This window comes from Mytilus californianus, unplaced genomic scaffold, assembly GCF_021869535.1.
Source record: "Mytilus californianus isolate M0D057914Y unplaced genomic scaffold, xbMytCali1.0.p SCAF_5, whole genome shotgun sequence".
NCBI lineage: Eukaryota > Metazoa > Mollusca > Bivalvia > Mytilida > Mytilidae > Mytilus > Mytilus californianus.
Window position 1 is genome coordinate 75,893,181 of NW_026262701.1, and position 13,796 is coordinate 75,906,976.

General features: G+C 32.6%; 1 protein-coding gene across 7 annotated transcripts in view; it reads left to right on the plus strand.

Moving 5' to 3' along the window:
- The first annotated feature begins 534 nt into the window (after positions 1-534).
- LOC127703064 (uncharacterized) overlaps positions 535-13,796 on the plus strand; it is a 434,903-nt gene continuing 421,641 nt past the window's right edge. For all 7 annotated transcript variants that reach the window (XM_052207446.1, XM_052207448.1, XM_052207449.1 and 4 more), the window contains exon 1: positions 535-635. In XM_052207446.1, coding sequence (XP_052063406.1) covers positions 609-635 — 27 coding nt within the window. In that variant the 5' untranslated portion in view covers positions 535-608. The remainder of the gene's footprint in view (positions 636-13,796) is intronic.

The following is a 13,796-nucleotide window of genomic DNA, read 5'->3' on the forward strand; positions in this document are numbered from 1 at the left end:
AAAGGGGCCAACATGTTGGATAATATTAATCAAGTTTATCCAAAACTATTTACACACTTGATGAAAAAAAAATCTAACAAACACTTTTTTTTTGTATGCTTTTTCACCTTCTTTGACAAGTTAAACAATGTTTTAAGTAATATATAAGCCTCTGACAGTCCATTCTGTTATAGGCTTATATCCCTTACATAATTATTATCTCCTCAGTGTGATTGTATATCCTCTGTATACACAAAATCAATTTGCTAATCAGACAGGTTAGATGGACAACAAACACTTGTTCGAACTATATATTATTGTTTATGTGGAATAAAAACACAAGTGTGAAAGTTCATTTGATTTAGTTTGAACCAGTGATTTATGTGATAGATATTCAATTTATATTTATTACTAAAAAAGTTCCAGTTTATCACACAAGATTTGAAGTAAAGTAGAGAAAATAGTATACATATTTTTTTAATATTACAGATCTTGCTTGGATTATGATCTTATATAATTCATAGACTTATATGAGTGTTGTTTTATTGTAGAGTGGATGCACAGCATTACACGCGGCTGCTATTGGAGGACATCTCAAGGTCGTACAATGGCTAATTGCAGAAGGTGGAATGGATCCCTTGGATAAGACAACACAGGTAATATTGGATGTTTTATATGTTTAATAGTGAATCATTAAAAACACCAAACACAACAATCAACCGTCAACCATTACAGACATGTAGCCAACAATCAAACAGAATTTGGTTTTCTTCACATCATTTACAGAATTCGGAAAATTAAAGGTTTGACAAATTGTATAGACACTTGTCTGATTTTAAAGATTGCATGATGCCCTCTAAAAATAGAGAGATGTTACTTTCCAATTGTGTTTTGATTAATTTTCTTTTCATTGAGTTGCATTGAGTCTCATTAATAGTTTTTCCATAAAATTTTTATTTATATTTTTAAATACATTTCAGTTTCTACGTTACATTGAAGTGCAGTCTCAAACATTCTGGCGAGGATTTAAATAATGAATAGTAGAAATTCATTTAAAATCCTTGTACTTATAGGGTCTTGGCATCGGCACTAAACACATTTATTTCCTAACGGGAAGGATTGTGCCTGATATTCATATGATGAAGACATAATCTTTAAATCAGTTTAATTGAAGTCTGGAGCTGGCATGTTAGTTAACTGCTAGTAGTCTGTTGTTATTTATGTATTATTGTCATTTTGTTTATTTTCTTTGGTTACATCTTCTGACATCAGACTCGGACTTCTCTTGAACAGAATTTTAATGTGCGTATTGTTATGCGTTTACTTTTCTACATTGGCTAGAGGTATAGGGGGAGGGTTGAGATCTCATAAACATGTTTAACCCCGCCGCATTTTTGCGCCTGTTCCAAGTCAGGAGCCTCTAGCCTTTGTTAGTCTTGTATTATTTTTAATTTTAGTTCCTTGTGTACAATTTGGAGTTTAGTATGGCGTTCATTATCACTGAACTAGTATATATATTTGTTTAGGGGCCAGCTGAAAGACGCCTCCGGGTGCGTGAATTTCTCGCTGCATTGAAGACCTGTTAGTGACCTTCTGCTGTTGTCTGTTCTATGGTCGGGTTGTTGTCTCTTTGACACATTCCCCATTTCCATTCTCAATTTTATTATAGTCTATTTTTTTGGATATACAAGTGCTTTGGAGAGTTTTAAGATTTATTGTAATAAAAGTAAATTAAAAAAAAAATGCAAAAGTTGAAACTTTTAACTTTGTAAAAATCTTAAAAAAAAGAGAAGTCAAAATAGCTGGTGCAAACTTAAATTCATAACCTGTTAAACTTAAAAGATGTCTGCTTTAGATCATCTCCTTTGAACATAGGATTTCTCTGTGTCAAGAATGAGCGATGTGCATGCAAAGAAATGGTTTGAATAGAATGAATACATTGGTTGGTGTTTAAATTGCAGTGGCAAATATTACATACAAACCAGAACGATAACATTCATATTGAAGTAACTTGAACCGTGTTTTGTAAAAGCACGATGCTGAGTCGAACTTTTTCTACCCTAGATCATAAGGCTGTAGGAAGAAAAGTTCAATTTACAAAGACAACATACATGTAAACATGGGATTTTGCATGTTTTACTTTCTTCTCGAATGCTTCTTATGATACTGAAATACGATTAATGTTCTTTATTTTTAATTAACAAACACCACTTATTTGTATTCTCTGTTTACTTCTTTCTGCGAATATAAGGAGATGTTTGGTATATGATAATTAAAAAGCAACCCAGCAACACACACAAAACAATAACACATCTAGAGATCAACACGCAGTCTTTAAAATAAAAAGAAACAACATTTTATTGAATTGGTGGTTCCGATGCGCTTTTCTGGATTAACCTTCAACGATAAAATGACAATAGATTTTTCAACCTCTAAAGGTCTACGTCTAGGAACGTTGTGAATGCATTAAACAGTGACTTTCAAGGATCTGGCAACAATTCCCTATCGCATGATTAGCACTTGGGTTTCCAATTGGGAGAGAGAAATAGACATGGTTATACTATTTTGTTCATTACTTTTTCATCTTCTTTTAATTTTGATCAATGTAAAAATTAAAGGTGCATAAACGAATGATAAATAACAATATTTATCAAAATAAGGAGACGTGGTATGATTGCCAATGAGACAAATATCCACCAAAGTTCAAATGACGAATATAAGTACACTTGACTCTCCATATTTATAGTATTGATTCATTTTAAGAACATAACACACAAAAAGTCTAGATGAGAAAGTTTCATGAACGCATAGACACCGCCAAGGAATAAAACATGCACTCCAGTTAAAAGAATTTTTGGCACATGCCTGCGGAGAGTACGATAACCGTAATATATGTATTACTGGTAAATCATTAAGTCAGCGATTTCATTACAACAAATTACTTAAAACCGTTACGAAATTCTTCCATAGATACAAAAATTGAGTTTGCAAGTTTGGCTGCACCTATAGAAAACTTATTTCAACCAGGGTCTTCAACGCAGCGAGAAAATCCCGCACCCGGAGGTGGTCCTTAGCTGGTCCCTAAATAAAATTGTGTACTGGTTCAGTGAAAATGGACGTCACACTAAACTCCAAAACATATAAAGGAACTAAAATTAAAAATTCATTCAAGACTAACAAAGGCCAGAGGCTCCTGACTTGGGACAGGCGCAAAAATGCGGCGGAGTTAAACATGTTTTGTGAGATCTCAACCCTCCCCCTATACCTCTAGCCAATGTAGAATAAAGAAACACATAGCAATACGCACAGTAAAACTCAGTTTAAAAGAAGTCAGAGTCCGATGTCAGAATAGGTAACAAAAGAAACTATGCAAAATGACAGTCCTTTAGATAAACTTAATTTAAAAGGTAACCAATTCAACACTGAAATTAGATCTTTGGGTATTGTGTTATTGGTATACATATTGATTTTGTTATCAGTAAATTAAAACCATACTAAATATTATTGTTATACACATATGCACTTTCAAGGTACAATATGTCGATATCTATATTATGACATTGTTAATGACGTCTTTACAGTTAATCCATTGGATGTTGGATGTGTACTGATTGATATGTTAGTCTTACATACATGATTTTTTATTAGTTTTGATTGGCTTTGAACTAGCTGTCAGTAACTGCCAGTACTCTCAGATCTGTACTTTGTCTTTTTTGTTGTAAGGGATGTATACATACCCTGCCACGTCCGGTCTTTGTTTTTGTAAGTTGTTTTTCTGCTTTGTATCTATCTGCTGAGTTGTAGTTAAGCCCTTTATCAACTGATTGTTATAGTTTCTTTTAATGTTGTGCTGTAACACCACTGTCCAAGGTTAGGGAGAAGAATGAGCACTCTCAAATATCTGTAACCCCGCCACATTCTGTAGGTGCCTCCCCCAAGTCAGGAGCATGTAGTTCAGTGGTTGTCGTTGGTTCATGTAGATCATATTTGTTTTTCGTAAATTGTTTTGTTATAAAATAGGCCGTTAGTCTTCTCAGTTGAATTGTTCATATTTTTCATATCGGGGCCTTTTATAGCCGACTATATGGTATGGGGTTTTCTCATTGTTGAAGGCCGTACGGTTGCCTATAATTGCTTATATCCTCTGCATTTGAACTTTGGTGGATAGTTGTCTCATTGGCAATCATACTACATCTCCTTTTTTTAATGTAATACATTGTAATACGAATCACATCATGGACTTAATATATATCAATATGTATATTGTAAATGCTAGTTACAAAACCGTCAACGTGAGTTAGAAGTCTGCAAACACAAATTATAAATTCTGTTATCAGGATATAAAAATCTTTGATTTTTTTTTTTAGTATTTTTTTCCAACAAATTCAAAAACAATCATTTAAAAAAAAAAAATTGTCCCTGAATTAGTTTTCCAAACTCTGAAAGATGACGAATTACAGGATAGCTTTTTATAAAGAGAATTGCAGGATATATATTGCTGGATAGCTTGACACTAGTCTAACTATTGCCACTCTCAGTCCACAAGTCTTTTCTCTTCCTTACAAATGTTTTCTGAATTAGCATAGGAGTAGCTTCGCTTAGAAGGATCTGACAACTCTCCGTTAAACTTTCTGTTAGGCATTTATTACATCTCCATATGAACTGTCTGCCTCCGAACTGGTTAAGACGTGTAAGATTACCACAAAACCAAAGGATCACGAAAGATGTTAAAACAGAACCTAGAACAGAGTATTGTCAGATCCTTGTAAGCTAAGTGTGGACACATGATCTGTATTTCAATCAGATGGAGAAGTAGTAAATATCAACGTCGTTTGTTTGAACTGACCTGGGATCGACCTCACGTCCTTCTGTAATACGCGAGACGAGCACGAGAAAACGACACCACCAACGCGGTTGTATATTAAAACAAAGGACAACGATATTGTTTTACACTAAATTCTTGTTCTGTTTCTATTTTCAATCTTTTTTTAATCGTTCGTTGTAGAGTCTGACGTAGTTTTTTTTGCGTGTCGGTATATCACTATGAGGCAATTTGTGGCTTGTCACTATTGCCAATGTATAGTTTTCAACTTTGAAATCCTGGAAAATCATAAGACATCGAGTACGGTGTGTGTGTTAGCTTTGGTAACCGTTAATTTGACGTTATTTTTCAATGTCGCATTCTTTCAATTCGTGTAGATAAAATAATGTTCAAAATATTGTGTCATTGTGGTTGTTTTAATTGCTGAGCAACTTTTTAAAACTATTAATTTTAGGCCAAGAAAGAAATATATATATTATTTTGTCAGATATATAATATCTCCAAGAGACATATTCATGAATATTTTAGTCCATGTTTGATATTTAATATATGAACAGATAAACGGATAATGGTGTGACATTATGACTAGACAAAAATATTCGCTGACTATGTCGTTAATATTTTCGACATATAGTCAAAAATGGGTTCAAATAAATCCCTGAAATGTATAATTTTACTAAATAAGTTGAACGTTCATTGCTGATAATTCTTCGTTTAAATGCATGTTCAAAAATTTCAATTTAAAATTAAATTTACCATCAGATCACTAACTTCTACTTTAAGGTTATCCTCCTTTTGTGTCAAAATTATACAATACATATAAAAATTTCTATGTCTTCCATTAGTACATGTTGTTTAGATTATGTCCTATATTGTTCATTTTATCAATTCCGTTGAACTGTCACACTTGCCGTTTTTGACGTTTTCGGCGTATTTGTTAAGTGTCTAATGAATATCAATAGGCATTTGAGGTCATTTTTACGATCTGAAAATTTATTTTAACGTGAAAAGATGTCTTTTTAAGTATATGTAAAAAAATATGTAGAAGTTTCGAAGGAAAATATTAAAAAGAAAATAAACACGATCTGTTTGTTTGTGTCTAGTCAAAATATCACAGAACCTCGTTTTTTACTTTTTAGTTAAAAGTATGATAAATCATAAAACAGTTTTGGAGGGAAAAAATTGAAATTATAGCACAAAAAATACTAGTTTTGTTTTGGAAACAATTACTCAAAAGAGTTTTATCGAATCTAATTAAAGTTAATTACTTTATCCGTTAACTTAAACAGATAGTTTTGAAAAGTTGCTCAGCAATTAAAACAACCGCAATCGCACAATACTTAAAAATCACAATGGCACAATACTTAAAAACCACAATGGCACAATACTTAAAAACCACAATGACACAATACTTAAAACCACAATGGCACAATACTGAAAACAACAATGGCACAATATTTAAAAACCACAATGGCACAATACTTAAAAACCACAATGGCACAATACTTAAAAACCACAATGTCACAATACTTTAAACATTATTTTATCTACACGAAATGAATGAACTACGACGTTGAAAAATACGTCAAATTAATGTTAACAAAAATAACACCAACACCGTACGCGACGTCTTATACTTTTGTGCAAGTAAGACTGTCCGGTTCATTCTGTAAAATTATTAATGTCTTTTGCAAGAAAAGCTGTCAGTGTCTGCTTAATATTATTTGATTGTCTTATTGGTTCTTTCTTTAACTGCTCTGTTCTAGCTTCATAAATCAGTGTTTTCAGTAGCAAAAACAAAAAAACAAACAAAACAAACCTACGGATTTATACATTACTCCTATAACCTTATGATCACATTGTTTGTCAATTAGAGGAAAAGTATGATTTAACCCTTCTGTTTAGATATTTTTTCCCTTATCACTATTTTCCAGAACTATTTTTTGGTAAACTATAATAGTCAATAGATTCCTCACGGTGAACGGGATAACCACAGAAGAGTATTACTTTACAGAAAATAATCATTGAACCAATTGACCCACTGTTTAAAAAAGAGCAAAATTAAGACAGAACACATCAAGACAACTGTTTTACGCTAATGTAACTCTATTTTTAATAATTGGTGCGCATATAGACAAACTAAACTGGTGTTCTTCAAATGATGTCATTTATATTATATTTTATCTCCCCTTTAAAAAAGTGAATCAAAGTAGAAGAGGATAGCTACATGTGTTCTAGTTAACCATTTCTCTATATTTTACACGATTTATCCTTTTCCTTACCTGTTGATTATTTTCATCTTATCGACAAATGATTGACGTGTGGTTCGTTTGATCTCATTTCTTCATTGGCCAAAATTTGATTATGACGTTAAATTTTCTTGCTTTCCTCTGAATTTCTGATTGTGACGTCATGAAACAATGCTGAGCATTCATGATGACGTCATATAGAAAGAACACATCTTGTTGCAAATCATTCGAAAAGAAGGATTCAGTTTGTCAGCTTGTTGTTCAAAAATTTATTAGAGAAACAGATTCCGACACCAAATCTTGTGCAATACGATATTTATCCACTCTCGGTAGTTAAATTTTGAATATTTAAAACGCTCGGCGAGCCTCGCGTTTTACATATGAAAATTTAACTGTTTCGAGTGAATATATATCGTATCACACTTGATACAGTGATATAATATAATCTATATCAATTTTATACATCTTATCGATTGAGGAATACCCGAATAACGTACCCGTCTTGTGCACTGACAATATATTCATATTTATAATTGTAAAGGCAGCAAAGTTTCAGACGGATTCATATGGAAGCGTACCCGACGTCCTCCTAAAATCGAAAAGATAAAATTGTCGGCATGAAACTTCTCAAAAGTATTTTCTAAGGGTGCATCCCCTTTGACCTGTATCCAAGAAGTAATTTATGTACGAAATTCGATGAAACTTAACACCGTGTGTTGTAGGTTCAGTTATACGTTGGTGATGGAATTCTGCTGCTTTAGCATTAATACAACAACCTATCATGAGAAAATGTATCACCTGTTCCCACAAAAGACAGCGTCCCTCTTTTGATTAGTACATTGTATGTTTATTTAAAGAGGAAGATATCTTTGTCTCGGTTAGGTCCAGTCAGTTAATATAAAGTATAAAGTAGCTTATTACGCGGGTTTTGCTAATTGTTGAAGGCCGTAAGGGGACATATTGTTGTTAACTTCAACGTCAATTGGTGTCTGTTGGAGAGTTGTCTTATTGGCAATTATACCACATCTTCTTATTTTCATATAGACGTGAAGATCTGTGATGTTTATTAGAATTAAAAATCCTTAAATATCTCTATACAAGTAAACAAAAAGAACAGAAACAACATTAGACAATTATCATAGATATCATAGAAGTCGTAAGATATGTTTTGCATAGTAGATTTGAAATGCAATTTCTTCTTAAGTTGAAGCCTGGTAAAACATAATATAAGAATTGAAAGTAAATCAAAACCTTTCAACATTTAAAACTTTTTCCAGATATTTCCTACAATTAATTCTAGATTTGATTGATTGGTGTATAATAGTCGTTTCAAAGTCTTTGTAAAAAAAGGTGTAACATTTCTCTTTGGTTAATTTTTTTGCTGGTGTTTACACAACAGCTGAAGAAGTTATACGTTTTTGTTTAAATTGGAAATAATTTTTCGTGCATAAACAGTGAACAAGTTTTCAGTATATTTAACAATTAAAATTATCTGCTTGATAGAGTTTTCATAGTTCGAATCATTAAAACTGTACAATTATGATAAATGCAAAGTATCAGATGCATACATGTATATGTGACGTCATTTTCTAAACTATTTCTAAAAAATATTACGCTTCGCGTGATGTGTGTGGTAGAGACATGCATCCGATTAAACTGTCAAACTTAAAAGAAACTATAATTACAAGCTTCCATTGTGACGCAGTTTAAACTAGTTTCATTGCAAATTTTAATTACATTTTCTGAAGAGAAAAAATAGCAAATATCTGTTTGTACTGTTTTAAAACATATAACAAACATTACTTTATTAAGAAATATTCCTATGTCAGACTAATGTGGTGTCAGTCTATCGTGGTGTCAAACCAATGAGGTGTTGGACTAAAAATGGGGTGTCGAAATATCTGGGCTGCTCCTATATTCTAACTTACCAAATCCGAAAGTCTCAATATCGAAAACAACAACGGCAGGTTTTACTTCGTCAATTATATTTTATAAATTCAATATTTTATAGTCCCGAGAAATCAACATAGAATGGTTTTAAAACTCGAGTTGATATTCAATGCTCGACATACATGTAGTGTATCGACTCATGTTTTTTTTTTTAAAGGGAAACGGTAGATTTTGACATTATATATTGTTGGATTCCTGTCTAATTTCAACCTAATCCTAACCAAACTAGACAAAGGTGGACCGCTGTATGCATGAATATGGGCTTACACAATTGGATTTAGTAAATGTTGATGTTGAATGTAAAATGGTTGTGTTTGAAAGACAACAATACTGACAATATGCACATCTTTAGTATATGTAATAACACTATGTACATACTATAGGAGTTCTAGCTTGAAAACTATAGTCATAAGGAATTATCTGTATAAACCACATATCCTGTGCGGGACGGACGATCGGACGGACGAACAATGGCAAATCAATGTTCCCCCGTCATATTGTCTCGGGAGGAGAACACATATTTAGCGTATATGGTGATGTTTTATTTAATTAGGCATTTGGTGGCCAATATTTTTCTGAATAACAGCTAATATTTGAATGTTAATGGGAAGATCTCAAACGTATCTATGTAAAGTTGTCGCATTGACAATTATACCACATCTCCTTATTTCATAATGCTTGGACTTTTTCTACTGAAATGCAAGAAGTGTAAAGGCTTAAAACGAATATGTACTACATGTAGAAAATTGAAATGTGTTACTATTAAAATCTGACTATTGTTTTGAACATGTGATGTATGTTTTTTTTTATATATTTAATACTTACAGTGAGATGAGAGTTATTTTAGTTGCTCCGTGTTGAAGGCCTCGCTGTTCCTTTGCTTTTTGTGTGTTTTTAGCTGTGCATGTACAGATTTTGTGTCATGGATGAATACCCAATATCCTTTGTTTTTCTATTATTTTAACGGAATTTGTCTCTCATGCTGTGTGGAGGCCGTAGCAATTCTCCCCGTACTTGATATGTATGGTCTTCTGTATTTTTAATTTAAAGTTGTGGTGTATATATTCTTGAGCTGGCTTCTCTTGATCTGTGTGCCACATCATTTTCTCAATTTTTTGTACTAGAGTTTTAATAAGACGCACACAACCTATATTCTTGGCCCCCATTCCTATCCGTGTTAAAGTTTTCACTTCCTAACATTTTAGGGGGGGGGGGGATGGTGGCAGGATCAATATACCGTTATTTATACAACAGACCGTACTGGTAACCGGAACTTTCCATACATCAAAGTACTTCATATCTGAGAAACATGCAAAATATGCCCTCAGTTTTAGAATGAATTCATACTTTTTTGACCGGGCCCGATTTGATGGTGGTACATCTTACAGAGTCTCATATCCGAATCATTTTGCAAAGGATTCCGCTCAAACCGGTGCTAGGGGCCGTCGTAAACTTGCAGTGAGGTGAGAGTTTGTTTTGTTCCGTGTTTAAGGCCTCACTTTGACTTTGAGATGAAGAATAGCAATAAAAGCGCTGTTCCTCTTCTTTTTTTTCTTTTTTTTTTTTTGCTGTGCATGTACTGATTTTGTGTCATGGTAGGATACCCCGTATCCTTTGTTTTTTATTTCTAATTCAAGTGACTTACAAATCTTAACTTAAGATACAAATTAGCGGTTAAAAAATGATCGTCAATCTTCCATTAGTCACGTGTTTTCTAGGCGTCTTTGGTTTTGTGTGTCGTGAACTAGCCAGTAGCTGCCTTATTGCATATCCCACATCTCCCTTTATTCAAACAAAGAAATTAAGCAACAATTTGATTTTGTTTATATACTTATATACTTGTTATAATAAAGCCTTATACCAATGCAAATACCCCCGGTCCTTGTCCGACGCCTATGTGAGTAGTATACCCCTTCCCCTAAATGTTAATTGTCTGTCAGTCGTTTTTGTCTCCCCTTTGGAATTTTTTTTTTCGTCATCTGTACTTGTAAATCATGTCCAACTGAAAGCACTAACACACACCCTTCCTCGAATATTCAACCGTAAACAATAATGTATCGAAAGTAAAAATGGTTTTAAGATCTCGTTTTTTTCCAGTTTCTACTGCCGTGTGAATAATACAGGTTATGTTTATAATTTGTTTACGTTTGAAGCCCGTTTCTTGATTTATCGTCATCGAAGCACTGACCTTTCTTTTATTGTAGAGCCATGGGTTTTCTTAAAATGGTTTGTTTGAATTTGTAAATTTCGTGAACATAGTTTATGTCAGAATGGACGGAATCTGAATGTTTTTTATCATTCTCTTTTTTTTTTTTGCCCTGTCAGAGTTTGTAAATTTCCTAATAGATATAAGAAGATGTGGTATGAGTGCCAATTAGACAACTTTCCATCCAAGTCAAAATTTAAAAAAGTAAACCATCATAGGTCAAAGTACGGTCTTCAACACGAAGCCTTGAACAGTAAGCTATAAAGGACCCCAAAAAATACTAGTGTAAAACCATTCAAACGGGAAAACCAACGGTCTAATCTATATAAAAAACGATAAACGAGAAATAATTATGACATTCTACTGACTGGATTTTGTTTCGTCTTAGCGAAGTGCACTTAGTGTTGACATCCCTTATTTTCAAGCGTTTGTAAACTTTCTCCATATTCTGATGTTGCTTTCTTGTGTAAACTGCGCTAAAACGATCATAGTGCTGGCTCTTAATTTTTAACAAGCTTCCAAAAACAATATCGGATTTTTTTCCAAATAAATGTCCCCTTTCTATTTTGCTGTCAGCAATTTCTCGGCAACCATTTTAGAACGAATGGGTTTTTTAACGCCATTGCTATTAATAGTGGTCTTCAGCACTCTTAGGTCAGCAGCAATTTCATCACCAGTAATATACAATCTAATGTTTTATGACAGTAATTTATCAGTTATATTAAAACAGAAATTAATATTATATGTTATACTAAGTATATTTTGAAAAAAAAATCACACACTCATCAGATGAAACACACTTATTAATATCTTTTTACTTATAAACTCCGACCTTTTTCTGGAATGCAATTTATCATAAATTATTCGCATTTGACAAAAGTAATTCTTGCAGTCATATTACATTTATCTAAATAGGAAAAGCCAACCTAAGTACCTAATTGCATGGCTGCATAATGTCCAACGACAAGTATAACATGCATATTCAGGACGACTATATGTTAATGATTCTTATTGTTGTATGTCCAGTGGCAAATATATACACTTTATTCTGACTCCTAGCCAAACACGTATTCGATCTTACTCCTAAAGACATTGTCAGAAAATAACTAAATACAAATCTTTTAATATGTAGTTTTGATCCGGCTGTGTTAACAGGAAAAGGGTGTCTGAAAGGTCTAAAAAATGTTCAAACATTTGAACTTTTGACTGATTTCGGTCTTTGCCAACTAATCAAATTTTTAAATAAAGCCATCTATCTATGGATCTTAATAATTTCCTTTTGTACTTTTCCCAATCCTTGATTCAAGGTGTTCGAGAGTTTTTCAACTATTGAGTATTTATTTTCCTAAGCAGTTTATGAGTAAAAATTGATAAATCATTATTTGTTTATTTGTTCGTTATTTGTTTATTCTTAAAAGTATTAAAAGTGCTCATGATCCAAGCGTTAACTAATGACTAAAATACAAATAAGAAGTCTCTAGATATTTCAGTGTTATTGCTGTGACCATAGCTGTCTAAATGCATGTATGGTAATTTGTACATATTTGTGTTGTTGGGTTGCTGTCTCCCTAATGAATATTCCCGTTTTAAGTATTATCTCATCTCCTTTTATTCACATAGCTTTATACCATATATACAATTGATTTTCAATTTCGTAATCAAATATTCGATATATATATTATAGGCTCATCAAAATAATTCCAAATGTACATGTATCAGTTTGGTTTTAATCACCCATTATCTGTCATCTAATTTGAGTTATTAGTATCAAGATGGTTTTCAGTGAGGTTTTTAAACAGCGAGACACAATGTGTAGTTAACATTTATTCAACCCATATCTTGCCCTTAATGACTCAGTTGTTTATATGTGTTCTGGCTGTCACAATGACTTATGAATTTGACCACACATCTCCTTTCATTCAACATACTTTTAAAAAAACAATAAATGACAAATGTTGACAATAGGTCCTATGGGTCTATTAAACAATGAGGGACATGCTCATACAATTACCATATATGGTACCAACATTCCCAAATTAAACAATTCCAATATCCTTTTCTAAAGTAACTGCAGTATACATGTACAAAACATAATTCAAACCAAGCAGAGAAAAGAAAAAGAAAACAAGGCTGCACGGTGACCTATAGTTGTTAATGTCTGTGTCATTTGGTCTTTTGTGAAGAGTTGTCTCATTGGCAATCATACCACATCTTTTTATTTTTATATATTCCAAAGATTGTTCATTCATTGTATAAGATATCATGCAAACAGTTCTTTTCAAAATTGTGTGACAAAAAATCTTTATATAATTTACCTTGTATATTACAATATCAGACCAGTTAACTTCTCAGCTTCATATCTTTTTTTATTATTTGCTGTATATCTATAGGAATGCAGAATTGTTTTTGAATTTGTGTTCTGTATTCTTCTTTCAATCAATTCCTCAATATTCGGTATACTGGTACATGTACATCATTTGTAGATAAAGTACATGTAAGTATTTGTGGTTTGAACGACCATATAATGAATTCAATTAAATATGTAAATAGTTCACAAGACTTACAGTTGAACAAGCCAGAAATTTATCCA